Source organism: Amblyomma maculatum, chromosome 1, assembly GCF_055883805.1.
Source record: "Amblyomma maculatum isolate TAMU_Amacu chromosome 1, ASM5588380v1, whole genome shotgun sequence".
Classification (NCBI taxonomy): Eukaryota; Metazoa; Arthropoda; class Arachnida; order Ixodida; family Ixodidae; genus Amblyomma; species Amblyomma maculatum.
This window is the reverse complement of record NC_139344.1, coordinates 151,218,247-151,246,128: the sequence shown is the minus strand read 5'-3', so window position 1 is coordinate 151,246,128 and position 27,882 is coordinate 151,218,247. Positions and strand designations below refer to the sequence as shown.

The following is a 27,882-nucleotide window of genomic DNA, read 5'->3' as shown; positions in this document are numbered from 1 at the left end:
CTCAGTCCTCCCGGGTACGAAGACACAGGGCCACCGTACGCTGAAGCAAAACGCCTCCGAGCCACGTAGTTCCAGCAGACTGCAGCTTTCGACCATCTCACGCACTTCTATTACCCGCCACTGCCAATACAGAGGATATAACCCCTAGCTAGATGCTCCGGTAACCGCGACTGAAGCCCGAGCTGTTTTGACGGACCTCACTTGAAGCATGACCTTCAGACCCGACGCAATTGGCTACAGTAAGCGGTGCCACAATGACCACCTAGACAACGACCACCTATAGAACCCGTTATAATTCTTCAACAAACACTGGAAGGAAGAGACACTGCCGGATGAGTTGAAGCTAGCCAACATTCTCTACATCCCCGGACCGGGTAAACCTGACAGTTACAACGTCTGGCCACTCACGTAAGTGCGTCGGCAGTTTTTGAAGATATAATTCTACAGCGACACCTGGACATGTCATGTCATGCCGATCATATATGTTCGGTTTCTGTCCAGGCATATCGACTCGACCAACTTTAATGAATGCGATGTCCTGTTAACTCTGAAACACACTCTGGATCAGTCTGTTCCCGGGGGGCAAACGAAGGCCCTATAATGGCGCTAGACATAAGGGCATGCGTGTTAGGAATAGGCATTCCATTCTGTGGCTCGGCTTGCATCCCGAACAAATCCTCACTCCTGCTTATATGTCGCGCACGACAACCCGGCAAATTCTCGCCGGTCCCTTCGCATATCTAGGTGAGCATGAGCGGTCGTCCAATATCTCAGGTAGGTTAGGCTACGCGTACTCGGTGCACTCCTTCAACAGAACGGCTGCGCCTTGCACACAGTCCAACTGCTTGTTCGCTTCTCACGCTACGCGAGTTTCCCACATGATCACGGGAAGTATGTGGGATAACGGGACATATATGCGCCAAGTAGGGTTTTAAAATCAGGCTTCAGGTAAAGATTGGCAAACTCGGCGACTGGGAACAAGCGATAGCAAACTATAAGATTATGGATCACTTAGCGCATTTTAAGATGGTCATACGACAGCGGTGTGTTTGGTCCATTGCTCACGGATGGAAGCTGACGAAGACGACGCACAGGTGCGGACATAAGTAAACGGGGCACGCTTTTACGTCTGAATTAAAATCACGCCTTCTGCACTGGAGATTAGAAAACAATATTTGTCGAAGTGAAAGGGCACTTGCATCTACTACCGGTTCGCACTTACCATGACAGTCAGTTTCAATTGTGGAAAGCGTGAAAATTTTCTGAAGGAAATCTCGTGCTCTATTTACTTTTGTCCGCACCGGTACATGATGCAAAGCACGAGAGAGGCAGTTAACCTCGAGGAGGGATTGTCGTCTGCAGCGATAACATAGTGCTGATCGTGCAGTGGCCAGTGATGCTTACGCCGCCAGGGTATAGTGAACTAGAATAGAAAATATTCTAGTTAACGTAGTCGGGATATCGAAACACAGTCTCAGCGAAGATGCGGCCATTTTTTTAAGCGAAAGCTTCACTACGGCATGTAAAGCCAAGCTCGCCGTGTGTGGCACAAGCCGCTACTGCGCATGCGCCGTAACCATAGCAGCCAGCTGCGCCGTTCCACACACACAGAAACTCAAAGTTCCGCAGGTATCCGCCGCTAAGCTCGCTTCAGAAAGGAAGAGTGTAAAACCCCTTGATACGTTGAAAGTTACGCGAACGATTGAACTTTGCTGCCGCCGCTCTACCTCCTCGCCTCCTCCTCGTCCCTTGCGCGCCCCTTCGCTGAAGGCCGGCTCTCCGCCCGATTTCCTGAGCGACGATTGGTCTCCCTGCCGTTGCCCTTAGAAACCAGCGCGCGTCCGGCGTTTTCCTTGTGTTTTCTTTTTCCTTTGCGCCATTTTTCTCCTATTCTCGGCGAGCGAATATTGCGCGCTGTGCTTTTATTGCAGCGTGCAAGCTCTATGCCGTGCTGTTGCGCGTACAACTGCTGCAAGCGGCCTGAAGATGGTTATGCGGTATTCATGATACCTCAAGGCGAGCGTGACGGCTTGCGCAATAGTCAATGGATTTACAAGATTAGTCGAAAGAAGTTTATTCCTAGAATGAACAGGGTTGTTTGCGACGTAATGCGCCTTTCTCACTCCCCGTAATAACGCGTCACCTGACGCTGCGTTTTCTATTCCTGCTTGCTCCTCAATATTTTTGTGGCGGCAACATGTTCATTGTATAAAAATAAGGTTGTCCTCTGCAGCATGCTGAATATTCTGCGAGGCTCCAAGGCTCCATCATTTCACACGCTGTCGACTTCTGTAGTCAGATTTACGGCACTATAATCTGCTTTTCGCTGTCAGTGATAACTGGAAAAGTACAGTCTCTCGATTGCATTTGTCGCGATTATGCTAGGATCCCTGGCCTCCTTCACTAAAAATCAAAATTGGGGCTTGTAGAGGAGCTAGTCCTTCCAGCTAGTACTTGTAGTCTGCGTCGGTTACTCCGGAGCAATGAATGCTGGCCCTGAAAAACTCTTTAGCAAGTAAACCCGAGGTATTGCGGGTAATAAATAAAAAATAAAAAATCTGCATTAGTTAGGTCGTACGGCATTTTCTTTTTTCAATTCTTGAATGTGTCTTGCCATGCTTCGACGCACGCGTGGATTAAAAAGTATGCGTTCGTTTTATCAGGGATACGGCCAATGTGCAGGGGGTGTTCACATGATCACACACGCTTCACTTTGACCATGACTACTAGGCGTTGGCAGGTTACCTTCGCTTTGAAAGCTGGAGCTCTAAAACCGCGATTCCGCGTATTCATTTACTGCGCGAAACATTTTCCCATCGATGTCAAATCAGCCGGAACCATTGCATCAATTTTCTGTATTTACGACACTTAAACAATCAATAATGATTATAGTTATGATTTAAAAATAGGGGAATATTTTGTGAGCAACAATTCTTAGCACTGTAACATATTACTAATTTCAATTGTATGCAAGATTTTTTTTCACCTAGCCTGAATGATTAACTCATCGCTCTATGTTCTAGCTACATTTCACTGAAGACCGGTTTGAGCCGCCAATATTACACGAACTCGAAAAAAAAACTGAGGCCCAACGCAGTTCCATCAATTTTCTCTCACCGACCTGTCCTGAAGCAAAGGAAGCCTCCTCGACAGAGACATGAACCTCGCGCTGATAGTAGTCAGTTATTTCTGTGGCTTCCTCTTTTTCCACCTCCATTTATGAGAAAATAAGAAAGTATACGAATTAAAAGTCAATGTACAGTTGTCTCGTCAGATATTAATAGAGATATAACTGACAACGTAAATCAATGAAAAGTGAAGTATATCAATGGGTTATGGGGCGGCATTAGACTAAATAGTGATGGCTATGAATAGTTATAGCTAATGATGGTGACTGTTACGGATATTAATAGTAAATGATAGTAATAGGCCCGGATAGTGAGGTGATAGTGTTCGTTGCGAATAGTGAGTAGACGGCATTAGTAGATTAGTGGTAGATAGGATAGCGATAGTTAATTAGTTGGAAGTTATATGCTTTCTCATTTCCGCACGTTGAAGACATATGTGCCCCCTGTTTTTTTTTTTATTTGATTGTTGCGTTCAATAAAATTACGCCCTTTTACATAGCGCATGAGGCCACAGCATGCTTGCCCCAGAACTTCAGTGTGTCGGCAATAGGGCCCACCACTTCTCCCAGTGCATCCTGCTGTCTTTTAACCACACGCGAAATCAGTGAGTGGCCGCGTACTCATAAAATTATTTAATTCCTCCATCAGCATCATATCAAGACAGCCGTGGCAAACCTGTTCCTTAGCTCAAAGTTTGGTTTTATACAAAATAACTAATTAACGCAGATTATTGCGGATCGCTAACTAGCACAGTGCCATTACACTTGGCTTAAGTAGACGGTTCTATGTTGCAGCTACAATTAAGATTTTAATTGCAATTTACTAAATAACAATTAATTTGGCCCAGTAATTGATCAAAATACATGTACCATTAACCAATAATACAATCTCATGGTTGATCACGTGACATATACTATGCTTAGACAGATAGCTTGACAGTAGCGAAATAGACCAAGACTTGCTTTGACCTTCTCTGATCTTGAAGTTCAAAGCAACAGCCTGGATCGTTTTCCGAAGTTTTACCGCGGTGACGCATTTCACACTCTAAAAAAAAAGCGCAAAGTCAGAGGCAGTACTATATTAGGCGCACGAAGAAAGACCTTATCATGTGACTTAAAAAGTGTCTGCAGCACAGAACTCGCCTGAAAGCTTTGTTTATCAGTATTCCCCATTCAAACAGCTTTAAGAAGAAACCGATCAATTCATGAACGTTACTTTCGGCATTCTCAATGCTTTTCTCGCATTTTTTTCAAATTTTTAGCACTCCTGGAGCGCAGACCTGGCCCAAAAGCTCGCGCTTCACTCACTGCTGCGGCCGGCCGGCGGGCGCCAAGGAGAAAAAGAGTGTCGTGCGCAGCGCTCGCCGCCGCCGCGCGAGGAGAATCGAGGAGGAAAGCGCGGCGCGGAGGAGAGTGTCGCTACTTTCAAATTATCAAGGGACTTTAGAACAGTGTAGCGACATCCCTGTAGATGCGAGCGCCGGCGCGGAGAGAAGGGTATAGTTCCGCACTGCGCATGCGCGCACCGCCGCAGAGAGCTGGCAGAGAGCTAAAACCCCTCATGAACTAAAAGTAGCGCCATCTCTGTTCTCCTCCGACGCCGCCGCTCTACCTCTCGCTCTTTACTTGCGTTTTGACCGTAGCTTCACCTACGCGGTGCAAGGCTAGCGGACGCTCTCTGGAGCAGGCGCTGTTCCAACACCACCTAGACTATTTGTTGGCTAGTCACGGCCGGTCTCGACGCACGCGAGCGCGCGCTAGTCCCGCCGTGCGCTGGTAAAGGCGCTGGCGCCGGGTCCCACCAGAGCACCAGCTTGTATTAGAGCGCAACTCTTTGGCGCCCGTTCCTAGGTTTCGCGTCGGCGTCGGCCTCGTAACCGGGTCCGCCCCACTTTCAGCCCCCCACTTCCTGCGTGGCGCCGACCGCACGTGTCATCTGATTGCTGCACGCGCTCCTCCGTTCGCCTCTGCTTATACCCCCCCCCCCCTTCCTGCGTGGCGGCAAGGGTGCTATCTGTTCGTCGTACAACGTTCCTATGGGCCCACGCGCTACCTCCCGCAACCTCCCGATAACTTATTTGCTCTATTCATTTCTCCGACCACAAAGCTTCTTTCATGACAGCCAAGAACTGTTAGTGGAGTGTTTCTTGAAGGAATACGTGTGAAAATTAAAAAAAAAAGTCTGTAATTGTACATACGTGTCTTGCTCGAAATCTGCCTCAATCTATCTAAAAGGTGAAACAGCTGATGAGCTGCGCTCAAATTTCGCCTTAGGAAGTAACGTAATCGTCGGCAATTTTTTGCCGCAATGTGTTCGCGTTAAAATGTTACTAGCTGCTGGAACATCAGTACAGAAAGCCGAAAGAGATTTTGCGCTAAAATGGTTTCAACTGTCAGCGTGTTACGCCATACCTACACGATTTCGGCGCCGGTTCAACTCGCCTTCACCTCCGTACTTCCGTCGTTCGTCAGCCGTTCGCCGAACTGCGCAACATGCATTAAAAAAAAAAAAAAAAGAACATGTAACTAGGCGGCAAAGGAGAACAATTAAGCACTGTGTATGGTTTTCTTTTTGTTTTTTGTTTTTTAGCTTTGACTGATTTGTGAGCTGCCGGTAAACTTGAGAAGCGCGGCAGCAGTTGTCTCCCATGTGTTTTCGGTTTCTGCTTCAGGTCGATCAGCGCTTGCATGCGTGGCGTGCGAAATCGATAACCAGCACACCAAGCAAAAGCAAAGCACGAGAGATGTGGCTTTACCCGGCAGCCTAAGAGCCGTCATGGCTTCGTTAAATGCGGCGTCACACTCAAAACATGTAGTTAGTTTACATTCACGACAAACACAACGCCTCAGAAAGCATGACTGGGTCGCAAAAAAACAAGAACTTGATTCTACATTTAACCTAAGTCTAACACGAAAACTGTAAAACATATGATGCGCGGGCATGTGGCACTTAATTGACCGGGCGAAAAAAAAATGAATGAATCCGTGCACAATGTGTGGAGGCATATTGTAGGTTAGAGATGACCAATTGCTCACTTAACTCACAGAGCCGCGACCATGGTGTTGAGTTGAAGTCCGCCCGGCCGATTGGGTGCAGCCAAACCTTCCTCCGCGCCGCGTCTCGATTCGCGAACAGTATTCAAAACAACCGCTTGCCATCATGTTCACGTGTGCTGCACCCGAAAGCGCAGCAACAAGTTCAAGATAACCTTATTGCCGTCGATGTAGAGGCCCCTAGAAGGAGCTCCGCGGGGAGACCTCTTTCGCAAAGCGTCCCGTGCCAGGCGGATTGCTCGAGCTTGCCGCTCCGTAGCCCGGCTCCGGAGGAGAGCATTCCAGCTTTCTTTCTCTCCGATTCCATCAGTATACCCGGGAGAATCGGGGCATTTCCAAATGAGATGATCCTGATTAGCTGTTATCCCGCACTTGGTGCAGAACTTTGGAGGTTCCCCTCCCTTCCTCGATCCCCTTATTAAAGTTTATTACTGCTATCCTGCTGTCGCTTTGGTGCTCCTGCAGGCTAACGCCACAGCGGCCTCTTCTGCTATGAGCGCGTTGAGGTATCCCCTGACCACCGTCTCATAGTCCCCATCGATTACTGCCGTTACTGCCGCCCCTTCAAGGCTGCAGGCCGCAGGCCGCATCGTAGTACGCAATTTGACTAGAATCTACCCTTTGTAGTCTTTTTCTAATAACTTTGACTATATATGTGCCCTGCGCTACTTCTTGTGTGTCAGAAGGGATTTCACGCAAAGGTCTTTTCAAAAAGCCTCGCGACGGAGGCGCGGACCGTAGCAAGACACACGACGCTATGCGCCGCGCGCGCGTTGTTTGGCACCGCGGGAAAGGAGGCAGCAACACAAGCAAAAAAAATATAATAATAATAAGCACACGAAGATACGTGACGGCATTCGACCAATGGGAGGGTCGAACACCGAAGGAGGAGGCGGGCGGCAATCTTCACATGTCGGCGTTATTTTAGTTTATTGAGAGGTTAAGTGCAGTTGGAAAGCGTCTGCCGGCATCGCATACGCCGGGCATGAAAGTGGATTCTGCCTAGAACATCGGGGAACTTTGATGCGGTCAACGGTAAGCTGGTTGTTCGTTGTAACGCTTGGTCGTCCGCAGCCAAACATTTCTTTGTAAATCAATGTACAACATACAGGGAAAAATTTGAAAACGGGGCATTGACCTGATTGGGTGTAGGTGCCCCCATTCCGTGGTGTCTACCCAAAAGTGTGAGGCGCCTTACTCCCCCCAAAACTATAACTTAAAGAAACGCTACGAAATAAAAAAAAAATGGGTGGGTTTTAGCATGTGTTTAACCTAGTGATAGAGTAAATGCTGTGAGTGTTGCAAGGATAGCTTTTGTAACACCGCCTTTTCAATCCGCGGCATTTTCATAATTTTTTCTTATCATTGGTTCACAGGAAAGGAAAGGTGCAGTACCTGTCACACTTATTCTGTGGACACCTGAACCGCACCTCAAGGGATCAGGGAAAGATGGGAGTGAAAGTGGAAAGACCGAAAGAGGTGCCTAGTGGAGGGCTGCGGAGTAATTTCGATCACCTAGGGATCTTTAATGTGGTGTCAGCTGACATCACACAGCGCACAGACGCCTCTTCGTTTCTCCTTCATCAAAACGCAATTGCCGGTAGTCGGGACCAAGCCCGAGTACTTATGACTGGTTCACAGGAAAGGAAAGGCGCGGTATCTGTCACGCTTTCTGGACACCTGAACCGCGCTTTAATGGAAAGGAGGAAGGTGGGACTGAATGTCGAAAGAGAGAAAGAGAAGTCGTAGTGGAGGGCTATGGAGTAATTTCGACCACCTGGGGATATTTGACATGAGCTGACATCGCACAGCACATGGAGGCCTCTCCGTTTCGTCTCCATCGAAACGCAGCCGACGACGGTCGGGATTGAACCGTGTACTTCGGCGCATAGTCGGGCATCTTAACCACTGCACCACCGCGATGGGGCAACCGAGTACTTAATAATAAAAATTACGAGGAACTTTAGCGACTAAAGTAGTGAAAGGAGAAAGCATGAGAAGTCTCATCTTGTCTAGCGTTCCTGTCATCAGCAATCCCACACTTGAACGCGCGCTAAGGAACGCCACGCGACAGGAGCGATGGCGTACCATCCAAACGCACACTTGTCGGAGAATGTGTGACAGATACTGCGCCTGTTCATGGTTGATGTGGTTTAATTAGGTAATTAATTAGAGCCAATAACAACAATAATTGGTTCACAGAAAAGGAAAGGCACATTGTCTGTCACACATGCTCTGTGTACACCTTACCCATGCCATAAAATAAGGGAGGAAGGTGGGAGTGAAAGCGGAAAGAGCGAAAGCGGTGCCGCAGTGGAGGGCTCCGTATAGTGATGTCGACCACCTGGGGATCTTTAACGTGCACTTACATTGCACAGCGCACTGACGCCTCTTCGTTTCGCCTCCACCAATAGTTAATTAGAGCAAGTTAAGTGGTTTACAGGAAAGAAAAGGCCCGATCAGTCACTCACGGAAGAGGAACTAGTTCGTATGGAATATGTGTGAAAAATAAAAAGTTGTCTATAATTGCACTCACATGTCTTGCTCGAATTATTTGCCTCAATCTATCGAAAAGCTGAATCAGCTGATGAGCTGTGCTCAAATTTCGCATTAGGAAGTAGCGTAATCGTAGGCAAACTTTTTCTTTCAAGGTCAGGGCCTTTTTCCTCTAGGCTGGCTGTCCTCTCCTCGAGCGACGTAGCTGGCAGTGAACACGGAGGGTGCACTGCCGCATCTGCCATAAACTGCCGCAAAGCATGAGCATGGGCGTTTATCCACAAACACTTTGCACCCATTGAACCGGATGCTATGTGCGTAAATGATGTATGCATGGGCGAGGACTCTGCAGTAACATCGCCAACCCCTCCCTCGAACCATTTCCACACTTCACCTACCACCCACTGCCACTTCGGAGGAGACCGAAGAGGCCTGCCACCGAGCATTTCCCTGGCCACTACACGCTGGATGCCCGATGCATACTAACCGACTCCAAAACTGCGATATTAAATTTTGTACGCGGGAGAGTTCACGTCCCTGTATTTCGTATACCCGACGAATAGACCTGGCATCGATGCCTACCCGTTCCGGGAATCCCAGGAACAGGGCCGCTAGTTCCTTAGCCTGAGGTTCTTTCAACTGGGCACCACGCAATCGAACCGTGAGTTGACGCAGTCCTGCAAGGCCGAGCGTCGGCTTTACCCCCACCTCGCGCCGCCGTAACGCGCACTCTGCCCTATAGGTAGAGTCCCTATAGGGAACCAAATAGGGTGCCTCGATACCAGCGCCGCCGTACAGGGTGGTGACACCCTTTGGCATGCCCCGCGCCGCCGCATTCTCCGCGCTCGCCATCTTGGGGCAAGTCGCTTCGTGCAGTTGCTGCAGAGTGTCCGAAACGGTTGTGTTCGGCGCTGGGCGATTGTACTGTGTTCAGTCACGCAAACTAGCATGCCAGGCTGTTGGGTTCCATTCTGTGCTGGCTCAGCAAAAAAAAAAAAAAAAAAAAAGGAGCCAGATGATTTTGTTTTCCACGAGATAAGAGACGGAGAAATGTATGGGAGGCGAAAGTGAAGCGTGAAGACTGGACGGCGAATGGCAACGCGAAGATCTGCGAGGTAAGCCACAATACCTGTGCTGCTTTTATGCATCCATAAAATTTCTTTTGAGCAAATAGGTGCATTTCGATTGTGTAAAAAAGATCTAGCGCAGACACAGACCACTAGAAAGATGGCAAACACACACACAAGCGCCTGCGTATGTGCGCGTGTCGTCTTTCTTGCGGTCTGTATCTGTTCATACGAAAGCGTTTTACAAGATATTTTTGTACTTTTCTAATGCAGTTACCCACTCCTGTATGGAATAACATTATCTCACGCCGCTTCACCCATCTGCTTGTAAGCACGAGCTTTGTGCGGTTTTTGGCTTCCCAATCTAGCATTGTGCGCAACAGATTTTGGTCTGCCTTCTTAAACGTTGAAGCAGGTCGAAGCATCGCATTGCCTGGCATCGGGAGTAGCACGGAGTGTTTTTTAAGTCTAAATTTTGAATTTTCAGCGTACGTGATGGCTTCTAAGCTAAATATATGGACAATTGCGTCTATGTTGTAGTCACTCGGGAAAATTTAGTGTAACTTTCAGTGAGTGACACTCGACCTTAGTATCATTCGCGTAGTGTCACACAATAATATCTGTTGTTGAGGATCTCCCTTTCTGTGTTCATAGCCGCACCAAGAATATGCGGATAAGGTCGAGCCTGGTATTTGTCAAAGGAATGCACCATTGCGCCCTTTCGATCGCTCCCCTTTACACTCGATTTTGAAAGCTAACGTCAACCACCGAGGCTTCAGATTCACACGGATTACATTCCCTCTCCCCTTCTCGGGAAATAATACAATGGAGAGCGACGGATGGCATCTCACCTCGCGACAGAGTAGGAAGTGAAACGCAGTTTGTAACAATTACTTTGGTCGCAAAAAAAAAAAAGAAAAAAGAAACTTCCCGTGAGTGGGCCCGCTGGAATTTGGCAAGTGGGCTTATCGCTAGTACAACATTTCGCGAAACAGAGATAACAGGTCGTCTGAAGCTGCTTTTTTTTTATATATATACACAGGAGCAGATTTTCGCGAGGTTTGTGAGATTCGCAATAATATAAAAAGTTGGGTTCTCACGAAAATTAGTTCGTTTTAAGTATGTGATTGGCAGCTCGACAAGTCACAAAGAAACTGATCTCGTGAGCTGGAAGGTGTAGCGGCATCATCTTGTGAAAGCGGTCGTGAGGAAGCAAGGTGCTTGCGCAGTACAAAAGTTCATCCCGAATGCAGCTTTTCCTTCCCTGTGTAATTAATTACCCATCGCAAGGCGATGTACACACCCTGTTGTCCCCGCAAGCACTCGTCTGAGGTTAGGCCAAATTTAGGTGAAGCTAAATTTGACCGCCTGTCATCCGAATTGGTGCTGTCTCTTGCTTGGCATCCATAGAAAAATTGTGCTATCGCACATGTAAATATCGCATTGCTTCCATAATGTTTTTATTATTTCATTTATTTGCGTGCACACTACAAAAGACGCAAAATGCATGACTGTTTCGTCGCCTATCATTTCAGCGCCAGTTCGAGGGCAAACACAGTGTATGGACGGCGGCTCCTCAAGTCAACGGCTGTCTCGACATCGTTTGATTGCGTGTAAAACTTTATTGGAATAAAACGACATCTGCCATTTGAAGAGTCTAGTAAAATCCGTTAAATGCCTTATCGAACAAACCGTTCCGATTCCAGTGGTTAATTGCGCGGAACCCCCAAAGCTGATCAGCAGACTGTTAGAGCGGTTTGGGACGATGCGCTTGCACATTTACTTGAGTTGGCTAAGTCAGCCAGAAAAATCAAATGATGGGTACGGCAGCAAAACTGTAGCTGGCACCAACCTTGATTAAAAGATGTCTCCTAGGCGTGCATCCAAAATCAGCTTCGAAGTCTTGATGAGGGTTGTTTTGGAATAAAATGCTGTGTGCATCAGCATGCGACACGTGTCAAAGGTTGATTTACGCATTGTTTTTTGCTGTGTCTTTCTATGGTGTCTGCGATACAAATAATTTTCGATATGCGGCTGACTGAAACGTAGACATGGTTGTTGATCTATAGCAATAGACGCAACTGAATGTTATGCACCTCATAAACTCATTCATATCCGGCAGAGCAAAGTGCATTGCTTTATAAAACAGCCAGTCTTCAAAATAACCGCATTTGAGCATTCGAGACGGCGAACGAGTAAAGGCTTACTATCTGCAATTTGATCATTTCCTCTTAAAACTACGTCGCATGCTAGCAAGCAGTAGTTGCTTTCACATTTTTTTTTCGAGCAAGAAAGCGCTCAGGATTGCGAGTATGTGTGTAAAAACGTTAACCAGCTAAGCCTGGAAGCGCAAGCGCATGCTGAACAAGAAATCGGGCTGACGCTCCATAGCCCGCCGTGTCTAAGCTTGCCCCAACATGGCGCCGTCGACGGCGGTGTCTCCACCCTGTACGGCGGCGCGCTACATCGAGGCACCCTAGAACCAAAGCTGGAGTTTGCTCCGCGACGCCAGCGCTCGGTTTCTAGCGGAGCGGAGAGGAACTACAAAACCTACGCGCAACCGCGCCCGCGCTGCGCACGGCTGTCTGCGGAGTCTGCGCAGTCCGCTCGCTCGGGAGCGCGTGCTACAGGCAGCCGCACGTGCACGCGGAGCGGGACAAGGAGAGTGAGGACGAGGGGAGGTGGTCGTGCGTCTGTGCGCGCAAAGCCGGCGCTCTTTGCCAGTGGTGTTTCTTATTTTTGCTTTTTTTCTGTGCCCTGGCTGACATAGAGGCTGGCTGGAGGCACGCTTTTTATCAGTGCTTTCGAAAGTGAGAAATTATGATTAATTGGTCGCCGCGGAGATTGTTTTCAAAGAGCGCTTGTGGCAGGCTCAGACAAAAAAAAAAGAAGAAAAAACAACATGAACGCGAATTCGGTATTCGAAGGCAGAGGCAAGCGACAGGTATTTTGAAGGACTTGAGGCGGCACCTCTTGATGTCTCTTCCACGGCCGCTCGATGGAAGCGCACTGGGTGCGACCTGCTGCGTCGCGCCGCCGTGAATGGGCAAGCGCGTCCTTGGGGAGTTTACAGTTGCGCCCGCTATTTCTGCTGAGGGCGCCACTGTTCGGGGACACGTCGCCGCCGGGGTCGCCGACTCTGAGCGCGCGGTTTGCTTCCTTTCTGGGCGCGTTCGCCTCGCGTCTGCGTGGTAAACGCAAACTTTTTTGTGTGCGCGTGTGCAAGCATGTTAACGTTGAGACTGGATGCGTTTGTTTTTTAAGGCGAAAGCCATTCTAGGCTCATGGAGCGAAAATCTAAGCGCAGAAGCTGTGCCTGTTATCTGTGCGTCGCATCTGTGCACTGGTGTGCCAGTCGCAAAAGCGGACGTGCAAGGAGGGAGATTAGGAATGAAAATGATTGATGGTGATAGGTTATCAATAAAAGTTACAGACATTGATAGAGGTAATGACTAATGCTAATGACTAATAATGGTTAATAATGACTAAAATGATTTGTAAGGACCAGTATATCAAACTACGACATTTAATGACCGCAATTGATTAGAAATGAGTAAAAGTGCTTAGCGATGTGTGGTAATGACTATAGCTAGGCATGACTCATCATTACTGTTATTGACTACAAAATGACCAATATGTGAAACGACATGTAAGGACCACTGCTGATTCTAAATGAGTAACGTGCTTAGTTATGAGTGATAAGGGCTACAATGACTACGCAGGCAGACTCATCATGACTGAGAAACGACCAATATATCAAACGACGACTTGAACTGACGAACTGTGGCAAACGATGAGAGGCAAATGATAGGAGAAGGGTAGGCTTTCGCCGTCCTCCGCTTAAGAGACATCTAAGAGACCCTCTAATTTTATCTGCTGAGCTCGCTTCAGGCAAACACAGCCGCGAGGAGTGGAAATGCACTCGCTTCCTCTGAAGTGAAAGCGGCGCTGAGGTTAAAAAGTCCAGATGCTGAAGCATAATGCCCTATCAGCTGCCATTGAATTTGCTACAAGGGACCGCAGATTGGACTTGTTAGTTAACCGTGCAAACAACGTGACGGGAGCACAGGAGAAGAAGACGGCACAACCACGCTAGTTGTGTCGTCCTCTTTTCCTGTGTTCCCGTCACGTTATTTAACCTATTTAGTTATCAGGGAGCTGGCCAGTGAACTAGGATTTTTAACGATGTGTTGTGAAGCAGATGAACACGACGAGGTAGCACCAGGAGTTTTTCTCGCAGGTTATGTTGCGAGGACATATCAGAAAAAGCTACGAAGGGTTTTTTTTTTTTATATAAGCACGCAATTTGTTCTAAATTTTGCCGCGCTAGTCTGAGTGGCCTTGCAAGTAAAGGAGCCTGTGCATACAACATTTGTTTATACTGTTGAGACTGTTTGAACCGATGCGATAAAATGAAAAGCCACGTTCCACAGAAAATCCAGCGCCCGCTCTGTCGGCGGAAAGTCGGAAAAAAAAACCTCCCTGGTAAGAGGCACTTTTGTTTATGATATGGCCAGACACCTTTGGCGCAATGAGAACACATGACATGTTCAATGTGGCAGGAGCTGCCAAACCAGAAAGAGTCAATAAGATGTAAGGGTGAAATGGGAATTATTGAAAGCAGAACCCTTAGATCCCAAGTAAGGCACACTATACTCCTATAGGGCACGTTCGTACGGCTTCGGTAAAGAGGGGCTTTATATAGCTATGTGTAGGGTGCTATTTCACATAATGCGGCGGCTTAAGGTTGCATTCTAATGATATGCGTCAGAGGCAGCAATTACTGGATACGGTGAATAAGCAAGTAGCAAAGTGCGGGCACTCTAACGAGGCTCCTCGAGGAGACTTAAGAACACCAAGTTTTGTTTATCCCTACCAGGTTGTTGCTTAATTTATGCGATATTTGGTAATGGTTTTGAGGCGACATGTCAGTCGTGCAAGAGCCTGTTGCAGGAATTATGAGTCAACTAGACCAGTTACAGGTTAATGAAAACCAAGGACAATGGAGGCTTGATGTACCCCGCAAAGGAAGAAATCAAGCTTTGCCAGCTTACGAGCACCTTCACAGGATGATGAAGTCTGAAGAGGTCCGGCGAAGTAGCAAGCTGTGTAAATTTTTGGTTTCATCATTGTTTTCTCACTGTACACTGTACCTGCAGCTAATCTATAAAAACAATGATCGTGACCATGCTAAGGCGCTATGCAAGATATCGTTAAGTTGCTGCCCCCCCTGATAGCGAGCTGGGCTGGAAATGTCAACTCAACAGTGGAGCGATGTTATGGCTTAAACCTCTCTCAAGAAAGGTTTTCCGTCTGCGATTGGTAATTTTCTTCCTTTTTTTGTGGGCCATTAAATAAGGGTACTCGGTTGCTCGCTGAATCTCAGCTGCAGTTGCGCCCTGACGAGTGAACATTCTTGTGATCACAGCTAAGAGTTTCACAACAGCAACACTCGATGCGCGTTCTTCCATTGGAAATTACGAACCAGCAAAATTGTATGGGTTTACGAGCAGCCAATAAAAATAGTAATAAAAACTTTCGTCGCATATACGTAGCACCTTGAGGCAGACCGGCTCTATCAAGCGCGCTTACTTTGTCCGGTCATGCAAAATGCGGGAAGCCATGACGGATAGCATTCTGGCGTACAAAGTTTAAAGTCTCCAACTGAGTCGAAGATCCCAGGTTACCATCTAGATTTAACCTAATAAACATCTTCATATTTCCACCGTAAAATTTGTCACAATGAGATAGGAAAGTTGGTTACATGTCGCATTTTCACAGAGGTTGCTCATAGTGGGACATTTTTTATTGGATAGCGCTGGCAGCTTAGAACAGGTTGATATCAATTTGTGTATAAAAGCTGTATGCAGGAATGACTAAATGGTATGAAAATGACACACGGAATTCGCGATATAATTAAGTGGTTATGCATTAGGCTACCATGGCAGCTGAACAGCTTCGAATTGTTCACAGCCGGAACACATTTTAATGTGACGAACAACTGGATTCGAATCGTAAAACAGCGCGAACAACGGTATAGACAAGAACGAGAAAGACACGGGAACGTCTACCAACTTGCCCCAATTGAACATTCTGGATTCGAATGCAACATCACTGTAATGAGCGCTCTCCAATCGATTGGCCTTGAACCACCGTCACTATAAGTTTTTCGGGGTACACTCCAGTATACATCCTTGCCGAGCAAGCGCTAAGTGCTGACATGGTCACACTAGACATGACAGTATATACTAATTCTTGTTGCCAAATTGTGTGAAGCGGGGCTCTTATATACTTAAAATAATAGGCTTCTACCACGCCGACGTCTCCCTCAAAGCGCAGTCAGGCGCACCTCTCCGCGCGCGGCTGTCCCTGAACGGTGACGCCGCGGTGGTGGCGACTGGAAGTAGGCACCTCCCGTCAGTTTCGGGCGACGTAGCAGGCCGCACCTAGTGCGCTTGCATCGAGCGGCCGTGTCTCTTCCATGTTGTTCAGAGAACGAAGGGTTCAGCCTTCTCGTTGAGAATTGATACGCGTGTACACAGCGACGAGTGCTCCGGGCGCTGGTTGGGGAGCTTCCTTTCCCTTTGTGACTGCTCAGTTGAAAGAGGCCTATTCAACTCTTTGGGGACAGACGTTTTAGGCGATGCTGCCGGCGCCGTGGTGCCTGCTTTCGGCGCTTTTAGGACGCGTTCCCTACAAAGGCACAAAGCATGCCGCCTTACTCTTTGGTTCCTGCTGACAGCGGTCAGGGGGAGTTCGCTGCTGTGGCGCTGCCATCCGAAATCAACGACTTATATACCTTTAACGATGATAGGTTTCTTAACGACCTGGACCACTGACGAGAAGCCGAGGCATGCCATTTTTTCGGCAGTTTCCTCTATCCGCGAGACGAAGAGCGAGGAAATGCCTGACGACTTTTCATGCAGGCGGGGACATGTCTCCATGTAAACCTTTGTCTTCTTAATTCCACAGCTACGCTGTGCAATTCCTAGCTCAGTTATCTCCTCTAGTGAATGCGCAGCCTTAAGCTCCCGAAGCAGGATCGCGTATGAGGATAGAACGATTGACGTATGTGTTTTCCCTTTATAAGCGCCGAGTGATGGCATTAATGACATATATCTGTTTCTTGAGGCCGACTTGGTTCCGCGATGCGGCTGCGGCACCGCCAGTTACAAACAGAGGTGCGAGATACGAGCGATACGAGATACCTAAAAAAAACCGACAACCATCGTTTCAACACGAAAGAGAGAAGAGAGAAAAACACTTTCACGAGTTTTGAGAAAAAGCGCGCCGTCACTTTTTCATTCCAGTTTTTTTTTTTCTTGCCCCCTTTGTTGGAGCGCGACGGCGGCCATGGATGGATGGATGGGAAAACATTTATTTCATCGGCTTTAAGAGGTTCAGTTTGATTGCTGGCCGCGCCAGATGGCCTCCAGTTGCGTCCTGTCGGCGATCTCTTCGGCCCACTCAGTGACCCGAGCCTGGATGGCCGGGTCCGAGCAGCGCAGCACGGCCTCCCACTCCTCCAGAGATGGAGCTGGCAGCAAATCGGCGGGTGGCGGATAGGCCGCGCACCCCCATGTAATGTGGTCTAAAGTAGCGTCGACGCCACACTCTTTGCATTCAGGGTCAACCTGCTCTTTGAATATATATGAATAAACTTTGGGGCAGGGGAAAGAGCGGGTTTGTAGCTGGCGCCAGATTATCGCCTGGGCCTTGCTTAATGAATTGTGTGGTGGAGGTAAGATGCGCCTTCCCAGGCTAAAATGGCGGGTTATATCATGGAACGAGAGCAAGCCCTCCCTCGCGCCCGCGGGAAACGAGGTGCTCACCGCCCGGCCGACGAAACCTCGGGCATATTCGTGAGCCTTCTCGTTCCCGGGATTGCCCGAGTGAGCCGGAACCCATACCAGTTCTATCGTCCTACCAGGGACTGGACGGTAGCTTTTAAGGATATTCCTGGCGGCAGCCGACAGACGGCCCCTCCCGAAATTCCGTACGGCTGTTTTGGAATCACTGACTATAACATCTGCTTCGGTAGAAGCTATAGCCAGCGCGATGGCTGCTTCCTCTGCAGCCTCAGAGGTTCTGGTGCGTACAGCAGCTGAAGCTAAGATTTTGGTAGGCGTGGACTCACGGGCCCCAGTCACCGCACGAATCGCGAAACCGCGGTCCGTCTCTTCATATTCGGCCGCATCTACGTAAGCAACCGAATGGTTTCCTTTGTATTTGATGTGTAGTGCACGTGCGCGTGCTAGTCGCCTGCCTTCGTGGTGAATGGGGTGCATATTCTTAGGGAGGGGCTTGATAACAAGCTCCTTCCTGATTGCTGTGGGTATTTGCCTGGGATCGTCCGCCATGGGTTCGGCATTGATGCCTAGCCTCAGCAAGACAAGCCTCCCGGCTTTGGTGCGCGCCATTCTAGAGTACTGTGCTGTTAAATGCGCTTCCTTGAGTTCATCAAGTGTGTTGTGCATTCCAAGAGCTAAGAGCCTATCGGTTGAGGTGTTTCTCGATAGGCCTAGTGCTGTCTTGTAAGCTTGCCGGATAAGACATTCAACCTTTCGCTTTTCGTCTTGGTAAAGGTGCAGATAGGGCAGGGTGTAGACTAGCCCGGTGATGACGAAAGCCTGAATGAGTCGACAGGTGTCGCGTTCTTTCATGCCCCTCCTCTTGTTGGCTATTCGCTTGATTAGTCTGGCTGTTTGGGTGACTGTTGTGGTCAGTTTATCTAATGTTCTTAAATTTCTGTGGTTACTCTGAATGAACATGCCTAGGATTCTGATGGTGTCTACTTGTTTGATTGGCACTCCTTTGAGCTCTACCCTGATTGCAGGAGGCGGAGGTCTGTTCTTTCGATTGGGGCCTTCTCGAACTACAAGGAGTTCGGACTTAGAGTGTGAACATTCAAGACCCGCCCTTAGAGCGTAAGTCTCAATGGTGTCGACTGCTTCCTGAAGCACACTTTCTATTTGTGTATCACTTCCCCTGTTCACCCATAGGGTAAGGTCGTCCGCGTAAAACGTACGCTGTAGCCCCTCGATGGCGGCGAGTCTGGGGGGCAGTGTTATCAGTGCAATGTTGAAAAGGAACGGCGACATCACAGAGCCTTGTGGTGTTTCCTTTCCGCCCAGAGATATGGGGTCTGATTTGATCGCGCCGAGAGTGAGCTCGGCCGTCCTGTTCGTAAGGAAGGACCGGACGTACCCGAAGACTCTCTCTCCAGGATTCAAAAGCGAGAGGTTTTCTAATATCGCCTCGTGCGAGACGTTATCGAAGGCTTTACAGAGATCAAGCCCAAGTATTGCCCTCGTTCCATGACAGTACCTGCGATCCATAACATCCCTCGACAGCTGGATCATGACATCCTGCGTGGAGAGGTTGAGTCTGAATCCTATCATGGTTGAGGGGATGAGGTCGTTGTCCTCTACATAACCCTACAGCCTGTTGAGAACGATGTGTTCCATTAATGTGCCTAGGCACGACGTTAACGAAATGGGTCTTAGGTTTTCTATGCTAAGCTTCTTCCCTGGTTTCGGTATGAATGTCACTTTGGCATGTTTCCACTCTTGCGGTGCCTCTCCTTTCCTCCAGTAGGTGTTCATGAGGTCAGTTAGGGCCGAAACTGAGCCCATATATAGGTTCCTGAGGATTTTGTTTGAGACGCCGTCTGGTCCCGCCGCCGAGGTCGTCCTGAGTTGTCCTATCGCGTACAACATCTCCGCTTCCGTAAAGTCCTCGTCCAACTGTTCATTGGGGAGTCCTCCATACATAGGGAGTGGGCTAGTGCTAGGTGTCGTGTTCAGGTACATTTGGCATAGTGCATTTAGTAGCTCCGCGTCCGTACCTTCATACTTTTGTATAATTTGTGCGAGGTGATCCCGCGCAGCAGATTTTGTTTGCGTTGGGTCGAGCAAGTGTCGGAGCAAGAGCCAGGTTTTCTTACTGCCGAGCTGTCCGTTCATTCCATCGCAGATTTGCCCCCACTGTTGTTTCTCCAGGTCGCTGGCATGTGCCTCGATCTGCCTCTCTAGTTGTGCAATGCGCCGTCGCAGCGTTCTGTTGAAACGCTGCTTTTTCAACGGCAAAGTAAACTAGCGTGAGCCTCCCACATGTGCAGTAGCCACGCGTCCGTGGTTGTGTTGTCCTGACCTGCGGATTGTATTTCGGCTGTGGTGCTGTGAACGTCATTAATAAGTGCGCTGGTCCAGTCTTTAAGATCGGTTATGTTGGAGGGGGCGGTTTGTTCCCTCAGTTTTCTAAATTTGTCCCAGTCCGTAACTGTGGCTTTTGCGGTTAGGCGTTTATGTGGCGTTGTGTTGAACTTGACGGAGATAATGTAGTGGTCACTGCCTAGCGAATGTTGCGTGTTGTTCCAGCGAGCGTCCCGAATGTTTTTGCTTAGTGTTAGATCAGGAGAGGTGTCTGCACGCTGTTGCCTATTCTAGTGACTTTCTGTGGATCGTTAAGAATAGAGAAACCAAAATCTTGGGCTGCTTCCCAGATTCTGATGCCTTTGGGCGTGGTTTTATTGTAACCCCATGCCGTGTGACGTGCGTTAAAATCGCCTACCACCAGTAACTGCGCCCTGGCTGCGAGCTTTAGTACCTTCTCTAGTAGACGCGGTATTCCTGAGCCCGCGTCTTTGGGTGAGCTGTACAAATTTAGGATGAAGAGCGTTGTATCTCCTTTTTCTCCTAGGGACAATTTCTAGCAAAGTGTAATTGACGTCGGTGTCATCGAATGTGTGCTGCATGGCGGTGATGTTTCGCTGAATGAAAGTCGCGGTGAGCTGGTCCCGCTTGTTCGACACGCCTGTTTGTACAAAAGCTTTGTAGCCTGGTAAATTGATTGGTCCCCTATTTTCTTGGAGCGCTATTACATCTGGTTGGCTAGCTGAGTTTTGAATGTGGAGCAGCAGGTTGCCCCGCCTGCCGCGGAACGTTCTGCAGTTCCACTGCCATACCTCAATTTCTTGGCGAGGGGCCATCTTTGTGCTGAAGATTTGGCAAGGTTGTCGGAGTTGCCGACAACCTGTCGATAATTATATCTAGTCTGGCGGATTGACTGGCAATTGCTGTTTCTATGGCTGCTACTTTGGTTTCCATGGCTGCCACTCTAGTTTGTAGGTCGCCTAAAATTTTATCCTGTGTGTCCATACGGGCGTTGCTAATTGCAACCCTATCAGTGAGACTTTTGTTAAGTCTGGCGTGATGGTCAGTTGTGTTGGCATTAATTTTGGCTTCGAGTTTCCTGATGTCCTCGTCCCTGGTTGGTTCAGAGGGGTTCCCTCAGGGGAGCTTTTCAAATGTTTTTTGGCTTTGACGCCCTACTCGTCCCTGGTTGGTTCCTGAGGGGTTCCCTGAGGGGAGATTTCCGCAGGTTTTTTAGGTATGACTTCCGGCTCACTGTCCGAGGGTGCCGGACGTTTTAAGCTATTGGATGATTCAACCTCCATATCTTGTGGCACAGTCGCGTTTACGACACACGTGTTAGGAACACCAGTAGGAAGGGGAGGTTTAGGACTTGCCGTTTGTTTTGATGTAGGAACTGACGCTCTCGTGATTCTTTCGAGGGTTTCTATTCTTTTCATCATGTAAGCCAACTGCTCTCTCAGAAGTTTGTTTTCTGCTGCCAGCTGCTTTTCTAGAGGAGTGGAAGGCGCCATAATGGCTGCACTGCTCACCTGTGCGTAGGTGCCTTGACTTAGAAGCGGGGGGAATGCTTGGTCCATTCCTTCCTTTGTCCACGCTGCGGGCTTTAGGCTGGTCGGTCCGGCCGAGATCGTGGTGTCTGGTTTCCCGGCTCGGTGTCCAGGTTTCACAGTCATGCCACTGCTCGGCTGTCGCTCGAAGCGGAGTTCACACTTCCTAGAGCCCGTGAGGTGTTGGCCTCTGCATACGATGCACCTTGGCATGCAGTCAGGTTGCTCTTTCGTTGTATGCTGCATTCCGCACCTCCTGCAGAGGCTTTTCCTCTCCTTTGTGCAGACGTCTGCGCGGTGTCCAGGCTTCCAGCAATTGAAGCACGTTTCCACCTTGTTCCTAAAGGGTTCGCACCGGTAAAGTCCCGAAGCGAACCGCATTCCTGTGGGTACCTGCGTGATGCCTGTGAAGGTCACCACGACAGACCTTGACTTTCCTATACGTCTGGCGTCGGCGATCTCGTATTGGGGGTTCAATTTCTGGATGTTCTCAACAATCTGCTGGTGCGTCTGTCCATCGAGCGCTCCACGTAGGACGCCTTTAATGGAGTTGTCTGGTGCCGCGATGTACGCATTAACGCGTAGCGTCTGGTCTTCGATTTGCATGTATTGCAGGGCTACGTACGCTTCGGTCATTTTAGTGCAAAGCGAGCTTACGGTGAAGGAGTTATTGGTGGGATTGATCCTCACCTGATCGAGGTACTGGGCTTCCTCGAAGTTTTGCTCGGCTCCTTTACACACGGCGCGCAGGAGCGTCTCTGCAGTGGTTGCACGGAGGTTAAAACCACCTTGAGGCCTAAATACCACTTTATAGTGTTCTATCGGTAGTCGAGGTAGCGGCTTCTTTCTCGGTAGCTGCTTCTTGGCCGGGGGATTAGGAGCTGCGTTGGCGTCCGTGACCGGAATCGGCGGTGTGTTGCCAGGCTTCGGATGGGCCCTGTCGTGGGCTTCGATGGCCAATGTCCACAATGCAGGATTGTTATATTCCTCCTCAGTGATCTCGTCCCCCTCCACCGTGTACACCATGGTGTCGGATCGCGGTGGAACTTGATGTGGAACTCAGTCGGAACGCGGCGGCCTAGCTCGCCCGCGTAGCCGATGATCACAAAAATGCCCAAAAATGGGCCACAGGACGGTACTTGTCAACTGACAGTCACTCTACGTGGTCACCACCAGCGTTCTTGAGTCGTGTAGAACCAAACTCGCGAACAGAAAAGTTCTCGTGGCAGGAGCCCATGTGAGGCACGTCCTCACAGTCCAAGCGAAAAAAGCGACGGCGGCCAGGATGCGGCCGGAGGAGGAGAGAAACAACCGAGCGCGCGCGCGCAAACACAGCGCGGAGCAGACGACAGCATGCTTTTCTATGCGGCGGGGAGCAGACGACGCGGCCGCACTGCGCGGAGGTTTGGACGGGGTCTCCATGGAGGGCGCTGACGCACAGAGCGGCGCAGCGCCCCCTGGCCCAGGTTTTCTCCACTATTCCCATGTTCACACAAACCGCGCGCCTGTACCCTCTGCCACCACACTAGACCAATCTCTTTCTCTATGCTAGAACCCCAGAGATACCCTCGGCCATATACTATGCTTCTGCCTGGTAGGGCCTGCAGAAAGTACCTTGTGAGGCTTGGTAGACCATATGCTGCCAAGCAAACCTGCCACAGGTCGGGCTGCCAGTGTCATAAACTTTCAGCACGTATGAACGTGAGTGCAGCAGTGACAGGGAGTCGCGGGGACCTGCACTGCCTGTATTTCTGTGTGCCGAAAGCTTTTAAGCCGAAAGCCGCTCATGAGTGCACATACGTGCTTACGTCCGCGAGAAGTGTCACACTCACTTCGCGAGATTCCACGGGATACCGCGAGATTCCGATTCACGCATATACTGACCCTGCCGCCGGGCGTCCGAATGGATCCAGGCGTCCGTGCTACGCCTTTCATTTGGCGGTTCTTCGAACGCCGCACCACACTGCATCAGAAGTAGACGCAGTAAAGCAGGAATCAGCGGCGTTTCATATTGGTTTACAGGAAAGAAAAGGCGCAGTATGTCACACTTCGCTGACACCTGAGCTGCGCTGTAAGGGAAGGGAGGAAAGTGGGAGTGAAGAGAGGAAGAGAGGTGTCTTAGGGGAGGGCTACGGACCACTGCGCTATAAAGCTTTAGCCTCATCGCACTTTAGTGGCCTAGAGTGAAAATTGTTATTGCACGCGGTTGTCGAACTCGACCACCGGCAGCTGCGTTGCGATGGAAGCGAAGCGGAGAGGAGTCCGCGTGCTGTGCGATGTCGCCAGGTGGTCGAAATCACTCCGCAGCCCCCCACTACGGCTCCTCTTTCTCCCTCTCTCTCCCACCTTCATCTCTTTCCTTACGGTGTGGTTCAGGTGTGCACAGAAAGAAAAGCGACAGATACTGCGCCTTTCCTTTATGCAAATCAATTTATTACACGACCCGACCGTCTCATAATATGACTGTCAAGCTCCTCGAAAGGGAACAGGTAACAGAAAAGCTAAGCGCTAAGCCAAGTGATGCTGCTGTCGCCCCCTCTACGGCGCGGTTCAGGGGTCCACAGAACAAGTGTGACAGATACTGCGCCTTTCCTTTCCGTGAACCAATTATTATTATTATTATTATTGCCGCTGATGCAGCTGCAATCAACGTTGTTAGATTACGTAGGCTGTAATGCAATGCCGCTGTGGTAGTTTGGTGTAGTTTCGGCAGTTTCGATCCAAGCCAAGCGCTAAGCCAAGCAGCGACGCTATCATTATCATAGCCAAGGCCCGTCACCCGTCACGCCAAGGGTCACGCCGCGACGCTATCGCTGTGCGTGTTTCGTACCTGACGCTTGCGTGCTCTGCCAGGAACTGAACTGTTCAGTTCGTTAATTTTGTGGTTGGCTGGTCATTCGTCGCTTCCCAATACATAAAATGAAAAGGGAGCCTGATGAAGATACTTCAAAGTCAAGCGACAGCGGCTATGCTTCGGACGCTAGTTTTTCGGACCGTGCGTTTCGCTGCGCCCCGCTCAGCGGACTGCTGCTACTAGTTCTGCTCGCTATCGTCCACGCTATTGTCTTCTGCAGCAAAGGTGACATTAGGATGAAATGCTCATGGGAAACGTTTCTTATTTTAGCACTGCATGTAGCCTCGCCTGAGATGCATTCGCTTGGTACGGTTGGACAAGACGAGTGTGGTGACAAGTTCAGTTAGCTGCTATACCGAGTCGTATCCGCGCAGTTTAGGTAGGAGCCGTTTAAGTTGCTATATTTAAAACGCAGTCTATTTTAGCTCAACAGTTCATGCTGTTCCTTGTCTGTAACCTACTGTCTGTTCCGCATCATTGCCGTTAACCTTACTGTCTAACTGTCTAGCAAGGCTGCCTTATGTAGTAGAGTGCGTTGTACGGTACGTGAGGCCGTGGTAAAGTGTACTAGAAGAGGGTAGTGGGCTCACTGGCACCCGTTCCCTGACGCCGTTCATGTAAAGTACGAGAGGTGGCGCCACAAATGACTTCACTGTCTTCACCACACTGACTTTAGAAATGGTAGGCGCTTAGATGATAGCCTGTTCGTGCTTACCCAATGCATCGAAATATCTAAAGTGGAAAATAGACCTTTGTATTTGGCCTTCCTGGACATAAACGGGGCGTACGACAACGTAAGCAGGGAACTCCTGTGGAACATATTAAAAGAAGAAGGTATCGGTTATGAGGTAATAGAGTTCCTACAGGAAATATACCGGGATAACAAAGTAGAAATTACGTGGGAAGGGGTAAGAAGTACGGAGGATGTCAAAGTATGCAAAGGATTAAGACAAGGCTGTCCTCTATCATCGGTGCTGTTCACGCTTTATATGATAAACCTGGAACGGAGGATACAAGACAGTAACCTAGGTTTTAACCTGTCATATAGATTAGGTGGAAAGGCGGTAGAGCAGCGCCTCCCCGGTTTGATGTATGCAGACGATATTGTGCTGCTAGCTGAGATTCTGGAAGAATTGCAAACTCTAGTTAAGTATTGCAGAGACGAAGGGGACGCTCTAGGCTTCAGTTTCAGCGCAGTTAAGTCGGGTCTGATGATTTTCAACGGCTCAACTGATCAGGGTCTTAAAATACAAGGCCTTGAAATATCTAGAGTAGCAGAATATAAATATCTGGGGGTATGGGTAAACGAAGGATTGGCATACATTGGAAAGCGTGAGCAATCACTTAAGGCCAAAGGGCGAAGGAATGCCGGGGTAATGAAGCATAAGGCATTGTGGGGATACAATAGGTATGAGGTTTTGAGGGGTATTTGGAAAGGAATTATGGTGCCCGGACTTACTTTCGGAAATGCGGTTTTGTGCCTAAAATCAGAGGTACAGTCGACATTAGAAACAAATCGGAGATCCGTTGGACGATTAGCACTAGGTGCCCATGGCAAAACTACAAATGAGGCGGTACAGGGAGATATGGGCTGGGCATCTTTCGAAGCGCGGGAAGCTCAGAGTAAAATATTATATGAGGAACGCCTGAGGAAATTGGACAGTAACAAATGGGCAGCTAAAGTATTTAAATACCTGTACCTAAAAAGCGTTGACTTACAATGGAGGAAAAGAACTAGGAAATTAACTAGTAAGTATGCTAGTAACAAGGACGGAGAAATAAAGAGCATTAAGCAACAGGTGAAAAACACAGAAGGTAAAAATTGGATAAATTCGATGGAAAAGAAACAGAGTGTGGAATTATACCGAAAGTGGAAAATGCAGATCAGGAAGGAAGATTTCTTTGATAACTCAAGAGGCATTGCCCTACTTTTTGAAGCTAGATCAGGGTGCCTTAGAACACGCAGCTACAAAAAGAAATTTAACAATGGAGATGACGCATGTGCTGTATGTGGAAACTCCGGTGAAACAATTGCCCATATTATACTCGAATGTAATGGTATCCATCCGGAAGTTGGTGCAGGCGCAATCACTGTTCCTGAAGCTCTGGGGTTTAGCGATAACAGTGGCCGGGTGAATAAACCGGCGGTGGAAACTAGCAAAAAACGACTGGAAGATTGGTGGCTTAAAAGCAGAGAAGTGACAATGTTAGTAATGTAGGAACAAAATTTAATAAATAGAATGATGGTTTAGTTAACAATTCTAAATCAATAATTAAGATATAGGGAGAAAAATGAGCATGATAGCTACTGCTACCACCCCGTTTCAAAGGGGACGCTCCTATATTCCATCCATCCATTCATCCTGTAGTTTCTTGCTGGTCCAGACTACGCTACGGCGGCGCGCGGTGGCGCGCAGTTATGTGCGCGTTGCTTTAATTCTTGCACCTACTTTGATGGAGCTAACGGCTTACGGACTGTCGGTACATGATCAATCTGTAATGACATGCTTTATTTAGCGTTGCTTTATGTCACAGGCAGGGCGAGATGTGGCGCGACACGCAGTCAGCTATATGTATGGCTTGATGGAAGCATGTGGTATCAAAAGTTTACCTTTTTCATGTTTTTGCGTCCACTTTTGCGTGCTGCTCAACTTCGTGGTTTAAGTGTGACGACATCGATCACGAAGTTAGCCAGAGCTCATCCAGCCTTTTATTTTTGACTTCTTGCACGTCAGCTAGAAATGCAATGCGCTAGTGATGGTACTTTAAACCATTTACGACACTTTCATTACAGGGTTTAGCTCCAACTGGATGACGAAATCTATGCTGGTCCTTGTTGTCAACGAAAATTTTTAGCCCATACAATATTCCTTAAATGTTACCTTGGATAACAAAATTTAAATATGCGTCAAATAATCGAGTATGCAGTGAAATCTGAATGTATATACTTTTATTTTACCTTCTTTCATGCCCTCCTAGCATTGGTTTAGCTGATCAATATATGCACTGTGAAGAGAGGGGCCTAGCAAAAGTAATTCATTGCCAGACCTCGAAAATATTATTTCAACTATATGCACTTAAACCACTTATTCATTCCCATTATGAGCAATGGGTCAGCTTAAGATGATTTGCTTGTTCCCCTTGCCCAGCTTCTGGGAGTTTATCCCTTTAACATAAAAGCGCAGCCGACTAAGTACATAAAAGCTGATTATCGTGGCATTAAAATAGGCACGAGCGAGCTAAGCAGACAACTCTAACCCCAATCTTGCTTTCACAACTGTCAGCACATACTGGACGCTGGCAGTCAGCAGTTAATGGCAACTCAAGCATTTAGTGGACAGGTTTTACAGCCGAGAGCAGATTCGATGGGTACAGCAGTCTCCCCTCTCCTTTCTCCAGAAAATGCGTTAACCAAGCGAGTTGGAAGTCATCACCTGGAGATGGCATTGTGAGGAGTGACATACAACTTTTGCTTCCTATTTTCATCACATATCGGCACCCAACATACCCTGCAATATGGAATAGTGACCAATATTAAATGCTAACGACATGCTATGGTCAGATACAAATGCTTGTGCTG

The 27,882-nt window shown here is 48.6% G+C and overlaps 2 protein-coding genes across 6 annotated transcripts in view; one reads left to right on the top strand and one right to left on the bottom strand.

The window, feature by feature from the left end:
* Positions 1-17,144: 17,144 nt before the first annotated feature.
* LOC146204613 (uncharacterized) lies at positions 17,145-22,474 on the bottom strand. Its single transcript, XM_084604831.1, has 5 exons — positions 22,237-22,474; positions 22,106-22,179; positions 18,897-19,112; positions 17,988-18,437; positions 17,145-17,780 (listed from the first exon to the last, which is right to left on the bottom strand). The coding sequence occupies exons 1-5, from the start codon at positions 22,472-22,474 to the stop codon at positions 17,145-17,147; spliced, it is 1,614 nt and encodes a 537-aa protein (XP_084460957.1).
* Positions 22,475-24,197: 1,723 nt separating this feature from the next.
* LOC146204611 (uncharacterized) overlaps positions 24,198-27,882 on the top strand; it is a 32,214-nt gene continuing 28,529 nt past the window's right edge. For all 5 annotated transcript variants that reach the window (XR_014703975.1, XM_084589299.1, XM_084589298.1 and 2 more), the window contains exon 1: positions 24,198-24,527. Coding sequence is in view for 4 of the 5 variants with exons in the window: in XM_084589299.1 (XP_084445425.1) it covers positions 24,368-24,527 (160 nt within the window). In the remaining variant the exon portion in view is untranslated. The remainder of the gene's footprint in view (positions 24,528-27,882) is intronic.

Coding starts and splice junctions, on each gene's coding strand:
- LOC146204613 (XM_084604831.1), bottom strand. CDS start 22,474: ATGGTGTACACGGTGGAGGGGGACGAGATCACTGAGGAGGAATATAAC. Junction 22,180..22,236: donor AGTGGTATTTAGGCCTCAAG/GTGGTTTTAACC, acceptor CCGTGTGTAAAG/GAGCCGAGCAAAACTTCGAG. Junction 19,113..22,105: donor CCACCAATAACTCCTTCACC/GTAAGCTCGCTT, acceptor CTCTCCACGCAG/GATGTCATGATCCAGCTGTC.